Here is an 11,078-nt window from a genome sequence, read left to right as displayed (position 1 = left end):
CTCCTCCACTGAGTTTCCCACTCCTTCCCCCTTCCCCCTGCCTGGCCCAGCTCCTGCCTGCTGCCAAAACTTGGGGGGATGCTGGCATCACAAGCCCCTGGTGGAGCACTGGACTCCCTCAGGGTCAGATCCTGCCCTCAGGCCCAGCCCAGCCCCAGAACAATCACCAGCCCTTTGGCAGTAAAGCATAAAATAGGCATCGAACTCTTCTCAGGGGAAAAACGTGTCACGTATCAAACCCACCAGGCAGGATCTCATCACAACCAGATCATTTTATACACTCACTCACACATATATATATATTTAATTAAACTCCACAGAACTCTTTGGAAATGTTTTCTTGGTGAGGAAAAGCACATTATGGTCAGCAGGGCCACCAGATGCCCAGCAGTTCAGCCTGGTTAGTGGCATTTGAAAAGGTGTTATTGAAATAATACTGAAGAGGTATTAAAGCCCAAGCTGACATGTGCCATGACCCTGGCTTTAGTGGTTTGGGGAACTGGGGGTGGCTAGGGGGTGCTTAGGGGCTGAGCTTTTCCAGGTTGAGCCCCTGTGGGAAACACTGATGGGAAGGAAAGGTCCCTGGCTCGGGGTCCTGTGCCCCGTTTGTGGCTGAGGGTCCCCTGCCCCACCTCTGTCTGAGGGTCCTGTGCCCCATCCCTTGCTGGGGTCCTGTCCCCCTCCCCACCACCTGGGGTTGCCTGCGCAGCCCGGAGGAGTGGGGGACAGAGGCCGGGGGCTGGAGCCCCCGTGGAGGGGGCAGCGGCAGGGCAGGGCTGGGAAGCTGGTGCCGCACAGCCCGGCACAATGAGGCCTTGTGGCTGGTGGCTCTGATGAGAATCAGCCCTGACAGCGGCTCCGCTGGCGGGGTCACCCACCCGGCATGGGGCCACCCGCCCCCAGCCCTGGCGCCGCTCACTCAGTGCTGCCTGGGGAGGGGAACCCCAAAGCCACCCACCCTGGGGAATGCCAGGGATGCGGCATTTAGAAACAGTGATATATCCCTGTACCTATATAGACATTTCCCACAGCATCCATTGGTGAACATCCTGCCCAGCGTTTTAAAAAAAGGAGATGCACACGTGCATGCTACAAATACGGCTTGGTTTATAGAAAAAAAAAAAAAATCACAAATTTGGTATCATTATAACTTTAGTGCACATGATGCCCCCCACCCCCACGGTCAGAAATTTCCCCCAGCTGGCACGCGTGTCCCACCACAGGCAACATGGCACAGTGGGACCCAGCAGCCACTGTGAGGCCACAGCCCCAGGCTGGTGGTAACAGGTAGCACAGCCGGGCCTCTCCCTGCTCCCGTGGCACCCTCCTGCATCAGTGCTTTGGTCCTGCTCCAGCCGTGCCGGGACACCTCTGCTCCCTGCGTCAGCCTTCCTCCCACCTCGCCATACCCCTCGCTCCCTTCAGCCTCACTCCTCTTCCTCAGCAGCCACCCCACGGTTCCTGCCCGTGCCCCACGCTGCAGGCAGGGCCAGGGCAAGTCTTGCCACCACCCTGCTCCCCCTTCCACCCCCAACATTGCAAATCCACCTCCTGGCCCTTCTGTTCCCCACGGTGCCCACCGTGTCCCTGGTCCTGCCACCATGGCCACCCACAGCCATGGCCACCTGCCACTGAGCCCTCCTGGGGGTGGGAACAGCTGCCCCCATCATGCTGGACCAACCGTGCCCCACAGCATCCCCGAGCCCGCAGCATCCCCTGAGCATGCAGCTCCCCAGACCCTAGGGAGCTCCCAACCCATTGCCCCATGCCACTGCACTCGACAGGTCCCTGGGGACCACAGGTGAGTGCACCCTGGAAAAACTCCTTCCCTTCCAGCAGGATTTTCCTATGACCCCGCAGCCCGGTGGTGGGTGCCACCAGAGCCCGGCTACGCAGCAAGGACCGAAGCACTGCGCTCCCTCCAGGTACCATCCCTGCTGGCACGCCACTCCCTGCATCCCCTCAGGGATGCTCTCGCTGCCTGCGGGACCCCAGCAGCCCAGTACCCATGGGGCCAGGCTACCCTCCCCAAGCTGCTCAGTCCACGGGGAACTCACAGGGGTTTTGGCGTGTGCGCCGTGCCCCCTCGTAGATGTGCTGGAAGTCCCTATAGCGGGGTGCACAGCTCAGCCAGGCTTCGCCAAAATGCAGCCACCCCGTGAAGAGGAAGGTGCCAGGGCCCGGCTTGACACCGCAGCGCAGTGGAGTGCGGATGCTGCCTACCACCCGCCCTGGCCGCCCCCCTGCCTGGAAGAGGGGGAACTTTTGGCGGTGGATGCGGGTGGCGCTCACCCCAATGATGGATTCCTGCAGCTCCACATCATTGGAGACACTTCGGATGCTGCCGCGGATCACTGTGGGGGGAAGGCAGGAATGTGTCACTGTGTCTCTGTGCCCATTCTTATCCCTGTCCCCAACCCTGTCCTTGTCCTCATTCCCATCCTTGTTCACAGCCTCGTCCCCATCCCCATCCCACAGTGGCCTCTGTGACACTGATGTCAGCAGCCCCAGCCAAGCTAGCTTGGGAGGTGGAGACTAGGGCTGCCTGAGGGCTGGTGTCCCCCCAGTTTGAGTTTCCTTCCCTCTTCCAGGGTGCCAGGACTCCCTCCCCAGCACCCAAGGGGGCTGCACTCACCAAAGTCACTAGTGCAAATGGCCATCAGGATCTCAGTGTCATTGCACGGCCGGCACGCACCTGCAATTGCCAAGCACAGCTTGTCACTGGTTGCTCCCAGTGACCAGCCTTGGGGGGGACCACCCCAGCCCTGGCCCTTCTGTCCCGTTGCCTCTGCACAGACCAAGGACACCCTTGCTTCAGGGAGGCAACAGCAGCCCTGGGGAAATTGAGGCAGGCTGACCCAGGACACTCGGTGCTCACCTTCTCCAGTGAGGCTGGCAGCAGGCAGTGCTGGGTGGGCCAGCCAGTCCCCACGCAGCTCGTAGCGGAAGGCAGCGATGCGGCGGCTGATGTCGCGATGCGGGGTGGCCTGCAGGAACAGAGCCACCTTCTCCCAGGGCAGCCAGCTGAAGCAGCGAACACGGGGCCGGGGGGCCTCCGGCAGCAGCAGCTCCAGCACTCCTTCCCTCTCCAGGTAGAGCTGGGCCCCCCGGAAGGTGCCAGAAGGTTTGACGCAGGCAGTGACATGTTGGGGGCTTCTGCCCTTGGTGGTGGCGGTGGCGGGGGGCAGACGGGGGGCCAGGCGGAGGCGAAGGGCCCCCGTGGGGTACAGCCATTCCAGCGAACCCTCGGCACAGTGCAGGGAGAGCTGCTCCACGCTGCCCGCCTCCTGTGACAGCCCACTGCGAGGCACAGCAGACTCCATCAGCCGGGAACCCCCCCGGGTGATGGGGACCCTCCCCAGCCCATGTGCCCCCCCCAACACAGCAGTGCTGGAGCGCCCGAGCAGCACCTCTGCAGAGGCATGCAGGATGAACACAGGGAGGAATAGCACCGAGCCTTTGATGCCTCGGATTTGGGGTGCAAGCACATCATTTGAGGAGTGCTCATGTTTCCCGACACCTGCCCAAGGGGGCCAAGGGGGAGGCAACACAGCCCCCTCGCACCCAGGGTGGGCTCCCAAGCTACCCGAGCCACGGTGCTCATGATCTTGGGGTCGCTTGTTCCTCTGCATCCCCCTGCTTCGGGAGATCCCCAGTGGGAGCTGGGGTGGCTCCATGTCCCCCTCACTCTCACAGGATTCGGGCTCGCGTGTAAACGATGCCTGGAGCCACGTCTTGCCGCTGCATTTTTAGCATGGGGGGGGACACGCGGGAAAGCCGGGCTGGGGGCAGCGGAGGTGGCCGTGGAGCTGCTTTGTCCCGGCCACGCTGCTCGTGGCTGTGTGGCCCCGTGGCCCCCCACGCCCCCCGCGGCAGGCCCTCCCGGCGGGCCCCGGCTCTTTGTTTCGAAACTCGGCGCCTTCCCCATAGCGGCCGGCGTCGGGTCGGGCCCTGTGGAGGGGCTCGGAGCCCCGGCGACCGCAGAGCCACGTTTCACGGGTGGAGGTGGGCTCAGGGAAGGGGAGGTGGGAAGCCCAGCAGCCCAAGCACCCCGGGGGAAGTATCCCGCGCGGTGGTGGGCAGCCGCACCCAGGAGTGGGGAAACTGAGGCAGACGCAGGTCCCAGCATCCCAGGCAGAGCCTCTACCCGAGCCTGGGCGGCGGGAGCTCCCCGGAGGGCTGCGAACCGCGCAGAGCAGTGGGGGATGCTGAGCTGAGGACCCGCGTGTGCCGCCTCCCCCTGCCCCGGGCTGCCCCCCCGTACCGGTGCCGGTGCCTACCTGCCCCTCCAGGAACACTGATCCGCGGAGCCGCCGCCCAGAGCCGCGCCCAGCCCGGCCAGGCAGAGCGCCCGCAGCGCCCACATGGCCGCGCCCGCGGCGGCCCCGGGGCGGCCCGGCCCGGCCCGGCCCTGCCCGCACCGATGCCCGCACCGGGAAGAGCGGGGGGAGCGGGGCCGCCACGCCGCGCCGCGCCCCAAACTTTCCGCCAATAGCGGCAGTGGGGCGGGGCCGCCCCCCTTTCACCCCCTCTTCTCTCCCCCCGCCCCTCCTCTCCCCCGTCTCCCCGCCTCGGGCATCCCCGGACCCCGCCTCGGGGCTCCCGGGAGATGTTCCCCGCGCCAGCCCGGGGTCAGCAGCACCGGGGCTCCTCGGGGTGGGGGACACTGGCAGGGCTGGTTGCCAGCGGTGGGGGCCGGGGGGAAATGCCAGGGCTGAACCCCAGGGACAGGGTTGGGGTACAACAGGTGCATCCCAGGCTGCAGACACCCCTGGTTGTGTGCACCCAGAGTTATGGCTGCGCACATCCTGGATGCAGGCACCCCAGGTGGGATACAGCCCGTGTGCTCCCCGGGCTGTGTACACCCGATATGCATGCCCGTGGTCATGTACACCCCAAGCCGTGTGTGCCCTGAACTACGGGCACCCAGGCTATGCACACCCCGAGTTATACACACCCCAGAATACAGGCACTCAGGCTATGCTCACCCTGAGTTATGCACACCCCAGGCTACAGGCAGCCCAGGCTACAGGCACTCCAGGCTGCTAGCACATCCCGGGCTAGCACGCTCCAAGTTATGCACACCCCAGGCTACGTGTACCCCAGGCTACAGGCACCTCACACTATATACACTCTGGGTTATGTACACCCATGCTTATGCACACACCAAGCTGTGTACACCACAGGCTATAAGCACCCCAGTCTATGCACACCCAAATCTATGCGCACCCCAACCTATGCACAGCCCAAACTGTGCAAACCACAGGCTATATACAACCCAAGCTATTTACACCCCAACCTATGGACACCTCACTATGTGCACACCCCAGGCTACAGCCACCCTGATCTACACACATGCCCAAAACTGTGTACCCCAAGAGTTACACACACCCCAGCCTCAGTATAAAATACAACCCCCCACTTCATCAGCACCCCTCTTCCATGGGGGCATTTTCTTGACTAGGGGAAGCAGAAGTGTGTGGCAGTGAGCCTGGCATGGAAGATATGCACACCCGAACCCCCACTTCCCTCCCTCCAAACCTGCCCCTCGAGATTTCCCCCCCCCTTTCAGCCGCTATTGTGCCAGTACCACAAACCCCACAATTAATTAAGTTTCCATCCAGTGACAGCCCGCCAAAATGTTTGAAATAAACACTGAACAATTGGGATGGGATGATACAGGCCAGGAACAAAGTCCCCAGCGAGAGGGTGGAGCGGAATGGAAATGAGGGATTGTAAATTTGGATGGCAGACAGAAAGAGGGGAAGTGAGGAAGGGGAGGGAGCCAGAGGGGGGGTGGCAGGCGGGGGAAAGGGGGATTCGAAGCCTTTTGGCCATGAAATGATGCTGAAAGAAGTCAAGCTGCTGGAATCCGTGGAAAATGAGGGGCCAAAGGGGCTGCGGGTTAAGGTGGAGCGGGTCAGGGTGGGAGAGTGGGGGCATTGGGGTGTTGGGGTGTCAGGTTGGGGGTGTTGGGGTGATGCCTCTGGACCTGCTGGCCTTTGTGCTGTTACTACTGGCTGCTGTGCGGGGTTTGCCAGAGCATGGCTGGGCTCAAAATCCTGGCTGTGCAAGTGAAGCGGGGTCACAGTGACCCCCTGCAGAGGGTCCTGGGGCCAGGTCCTGTGCAACCATGGGGAAGCAGGGCCGTCTGGGCTCAGAGCTTCATATGGGATCCAGCCAGGGAGCCCCCAAACAGCCTCTGCCAGGTCCCCAGAGGCAATGCGACACCAGAGGCAAAGTGACACCAGAGGCGAGATGACACCAGAGATGAGGTAGCATCAGAGATGGGGTGGCACCAAAGTTGGGGTGGCACAGGTGCCACCGTGTGCTGGTGTCCCCAGACAAGGACCTTCCCACTGAGGCTGATCCCCCATTCAGTGGGGTGCTCAGCACCCTCAGGGGACTTTCCCATGGGACACCACAGGGTGCAGGAAGGTGGGATGTAGCTGTTTGCAGGCTGGAGCCCTATGTGTCTGTCCCCTCAGGCACATGGCAGTGAGCCTGCCCTAACCCTACCCCAGCACCCTGGGGTGAGCTGGCACCCCTGGCCCTGCCACAGCCTGGGCGTGCAGTGCCTGATCCACCTTAACGGGCTGTTACCGTGGAAAACTCAGCAACAGCTGGGCTAAACCACCATGGCCAACTCTGCCTTCCCCCCTCATGGCCACAGGGACACCACGGCCTTGGGGCACTGCCATTGTGAAGCCAGGAGCCCCTTCGGAGCAGCCACCGGAGATGGGCCTGTTCTGGAACTGGGCAAAGCTCCTCCACCACCCACCAGTTCCCCCATCGCGCTGAGTCAGTCGATGGGCTAAAGCATCCCGGGGCTTCATTGGAGCTGCCACCTGACAAGATGCCGCGTCCCCGGGCTGCCGGCCGTGCCCTGGAGCTCCGGGCGGTGGCTGTGCCCCCTGGCCGTGCCCAGCATCTGTCCCCTGGCTGTGTCCCCCTTGTCCCCGGCTGCCGCAGGGAGAGAGGGACTGGGGACCGGCAGCCGCCCGGGACCTGCCGAGCCGGGGCGCAGGGTAAGCCGCCGACCCCTGCAGCGGACCTCGGACCGCTCCGGGCTCCCGGCCTGGCCCTGGCGCCCCCCGCCCCGCTCCGGCCAGAGGGACCCTGGGCTTCTCAGACTCGCAGTGCCCTCTTGTGACCGCGGGCACGGTGACTGCTCCACCCGCTCCCCCCGGGCAGTGAACCGCTGCCTCCCTTGGATGGGGGACCCTGAGAGTCTCCCGTGGCGGGGAAGCCATGTCCTGCAGTGGGACAGAGCATCGAGACATCTAATGGGACCTTCAAAGATCACCCGGTCCAACCCCTGCCTTGGCCAGGAACATTTTTTGTTGGGCCAGACCATGCCAGCCCTGTCCTACCCAGCCTGGAGCACCCAGGATGGAGCATCCAGGGCTCCTCCGGGCACCCCACCCTCCCTGCAACACGGTTCTTCCTCGCATCCAGCCTAAATCCACTCTCTTCCACTTTAAAGCCGTCACCCCTTCTCTTGTCACTACAGGTCCCAGTGAAAAGCCTCTCTCCATCGTTCTTATAAGCCCCTTTATATATTGAAAGGCGTCAGGAAGGTCTCCTCCGAATTGAACAACTCCAACTGTCCCAGCCTTTCTCCACAGCAGAGGGTCTTCCAGCCATTTCTATGGTCCCCTCTGGACCCGCTGTGACAGGTCCAGGTCTGCCTTGTGCTGTGTCCCCAGAGCTGGCTGTGTGCTCCAGGGGGCGTCATGCTGTGCCATCACTGTTGGGGACCAAGGGTCCTAGACCCATCTGCCACCTATGAGCACCCAGGGCTTCAGAGCTCCATGTCTCCCTGTGGCAGGAGGGACCCTGGTTCCTTCCTTTGTGCTTTTTATTGATTCTCCACCTCCCTGCCAGGTCACCCATCTTCAGCAGAACTTTCTCCTTTCCTGGGCAGTCATCCCCACCAAGCAGGTCCTTGGGATTTCCTGCTGAGCTGGGGCATCCTCTGTGTCCACAAAAGGGTTCCCATGGGGTGGCTCTGGACACCCTCCACCCTGTGCTGTGGGTGGGTGATGGCAAGGGCAGGGATGCTCCAGTATGGGCCATACCCAGGGGCAGAAACCCTCCCGGAAAGGCAAAAGCAGGGCTCAGGGCGGGGCTGAGACTACTGGAGGGCTACTGGAAGACTGGAGGTCCCCAACCTCTTTCCACCCCACTGTCTGGCCCCTCACAGCTGCATGGGGAGCTCTTCCACCCAGCTGAGCACCCGTGGGAGATGTGGCTATGGTAGGCACCCACCTCATCTTCGACAAATAGCTGAGAAGCCTCATCTCAATTCCTGGCCCAGCTCTAGAGCCATGTGGAATACCCCCAGCCCTCCCTATGGAAGCCCAGTGCCAAATGGGCTCTGTTCCCTCCCAGTGCCCCCAAACATCTGGACCCCCAGGCTGGTGTCCCTGAGGGCAGGTACAAGCCCTGGTAGAACTGCAGGACCTCTGGGAGGCTGTCAGGAGGGGAACCACAGGGCGAGGGTCCCCATGACAAGGCAAGGGTCCCCATGGCAGAGCAAGGGTCACCAGTGCAAGATGGGGGTCCCCATTGCAAGGCAGCAGTCCCTGTGGCCGATCAAGGGTCCTCATGGCAAGGAGATGGTTCCCATGACAAGGAGAGTGTCTCCAGGACAAGGCGGGGGTTCCCATGGGAAGGAGGGGGTCTGCACTAATGGGAGAAGATCCCCATGGCAGGATGAAGCTCCCAGCAGCTGGATGAGGGTCCCCAGAGTGAGATGAATGTTCCCACAGCAGTGTGGTCATCTCCCTGACAATATGAGAGTCTCCACAGAAGCATGAGGGTCCCCATGGCTTGACCTTGCCCTCACCCACCTTCACCTGCCTGTGGCCTGGAGGGGGGACAGTCCTGGGGGGTGTCAGATCCTTGGCAGGGTGGGGGAGCAAGGGGTCTGAGCTCCATGGAGGAAAGTGAGGAGGCCCAGAGGTGCTGAGCCTTGGGGTCAGCACAAAGGGGGCCAAGCCCTGGAGGGGGCTGCTGAGACTGGAGCGGGGTCCCAGGGGAGGCCAAGCCCTAGGGTTCCATTCAGGCTGTGCTGGGGTGGTGTTCCCAGGCCAGCCAGGCCACATTGCTCCCCTCAGCAGCCCCTCTGCCTCGCACCACCGCAGCAAGGCCCCTGCGCGTGCATCCTGCGGGGTGGCAAATGGAGCTGCCTATTGATTCGCAGCCCAGGCTAAAAATAACTTTCAACTCTTCATCCCGAGCTGTGAAAAATCCCCCATTGCTAGGCGACGGGTTACCGGGAGACAGCCGGCGCTAGGCGATGGCGGTTGCCGTGGTGACAACACCCAGCACACTGCAGTCCAGCTTGGGCACCGGTGGTCCAGCTGGACCAGTGTTGCTCGGCTCAGGGTCCCGTCACCATGGGGACACACTGAGTGCAGGGGCTGAGAGACTTCAGCATCCCCAGGGCAGTGGGGATGGGAGGGAAGCAGAGGCCAATGGGGTGTTGGCAGTTCGCATAAAGATAAGTCGTGGAGGAGTAGTGGTGTTTGGTTCTTGGCTGCTGCCCTGGAACAAGCATGGGGACACCAGCCACCACCTTCCTGGAAGCCAGGAGGGACAGTTCCCATGCTCCAAGGAGGCTCCAGGAGCCCAGCCTGCCTCAGCACAGGATGACAAGCTGGGGTTCTTCATGGCTGTGGGGTGAGCTGTGGTGGCCAGGCACCCCCCAGCAGGTACCCCAGGATGTGGGTATCCCCCAGAGCTGGTGGCACAGACTGTTCATGCCAACTGTGTCACCTCCACTGGGGATATGTGCACAGAGTTCGCCTGCATAGGTACTCCTCCAGTGGTTGTGACCCTTTTTGACATTTCAGTGTTCCCAGGACATGAGATCACCCAAACATGTCCCCTCTGGGGCCTGAGGCAGGCAGGGATTAGTGACAATGGGGCTGTGCCAGGACCAAGGGGACAACAGGGCTGGCTGGCCCTGGGCTCACTCTTGTCACCACCTTGGGGATGTCCAGGGATGCACTGAGAGGGCAAGTGGTGCATGACCCCAAGGGCTGGACCACCACTCACTGCTGCCAGGTGGCAAGTCCCCTGGGACAACTCCATGGGAACAGGACATCACAGGATAGGGCACTGCTGGGCGGACAAGGGATCACAGCGGGAAGCACCCCCAGTTCCTCAGGCAATGGAGAAAAGATGTGCCACCTGGGTGAGGCCACTGGCCCGCACATCCCTGTGGTCACCTGCCCCTCTGGCCCCTTTTCCTGTGGATGTCACCCTCTGGACAGAGTGAGGTGAGGGTGTGAGTGTGGGTGTGAGTGTGTGCACAATCTCCTCCCACAAACCCCTCCCGGTTGCCAGTGCGAAACCTGACCTGCCTTATAAATAATGGAGGCAGGAGCCAGGCGGCCGGATCCAGGCAGCTCCATCAGCCTCCCCAGGGCCCAGCCCGGGGCAGCGGCCAAGCCGGTCCTGCGGCTCACATGGGGCTGCGTGAGGGGAAGGCAGAGGGGATGGGATTGAATATGGCATCTAACCAGTTCCCTCCAGTTTGGGGAGCAATGGTGAAGCTGGGCCCCAGACTGGGGTTACTGGGTGGGTGTGGAGCTGGAGGAGATGGAAAAGGGGTGGCAGCAACAGGGCATCCTCCAGCTGCAGGTCCTGCTGCCAGCCATGGCCTGGGTGGGTGAACCCCTCTGGCTTCTGAGCACAACACCCTTCCTTGGGTGCCCACAGCACCCTGGGGTGCTGAAGCTGGAGTGTCCACCCTGCTGCACCCCAGGGGCTGTGAGCAGGGCCTGAGCCAGCTACTGGGGTGAGAGGAGTCTGCACCCGGATCTCCGGCCTGCCAGCACCCTGGTGGGGAGACAGCTAGAGCAAGCATCTGCCTTTCCATTCACCCCACCATTTCTCCATCCACCCCTCCATCTCTCCTTCCACCCCTCCAACCTCCACCTCTCCATCATCCCTCCATCCTTCTATCCTTTCATCTCTCCATTCTTCTCTCTATCATCCCTCCCTCCATCCTTCCATCTTTCCATTCTTCTCTCCATCTCTCCATCATCCCTCCCTCTCTCTCTTCC

At 62.3% G+C, this 11,078-nt stretch overlaps 1 protein-coding gene across 2 annotated transcripts; it reads right to left on the bottom strand.

Annotated features, from left to right (window-relative positions):
• Positions 1 to 254: 254 nt before the first annotated feature.
• Positions 255 to 11,035, bottom strand: METRN (meteorin, glial cell differentiation regulator). 2 transcript variants are annotated; one of them, XM_065030961.1, is made up of 4 exons: positions 4,281 to 11,035; positions 2,879 to 3,300; positions 2,636 to 2,695; positions 255 to 2,354 (listed from the first exon to the last, which is right to left on the bottom strand). In XM_065030961.1, the coding sequence occupies exons 1-4, from the start codon at positions 4,364 to 4,366 to the stop codon at positions 2,038 to 2,040; spliced, it is 885 nt and encodes a 294-aa protein (XP_064887033.1). In that variant the 5' UTR covers positions 4,367 to 11,035; the 3' UTR covers positions 255 to 2,037. The 2 variants fall into 2 exon arrangements, with proteins under 2 accessions (XP_064887033.1, XP_064887031.1); XM_065030959.1 differs by having other exon boundaries at positions 2,879 to 11,035.
• Between the last annotated feature and the right edge of the window lie 43 nt (positions 11,036 to 11,078).

This window comes from Columba livia, chromosome 15 (assembly GCF_036013475.1).
Source record: "Columba livia isolate bColLiv1 breed racing homer chromosome 15, bColLiv1.pat.W.v2, whole genome shotgun sequence".
Classification (NCBI taxonomy): Eukaryota; Metazoa; Chordata; class Aves; order Columbiformes; family Columbidae; genus Columba; species Columba livia.
This window is presented reverse-complemented; position numbering and strand designations above follow the sequence as displayed.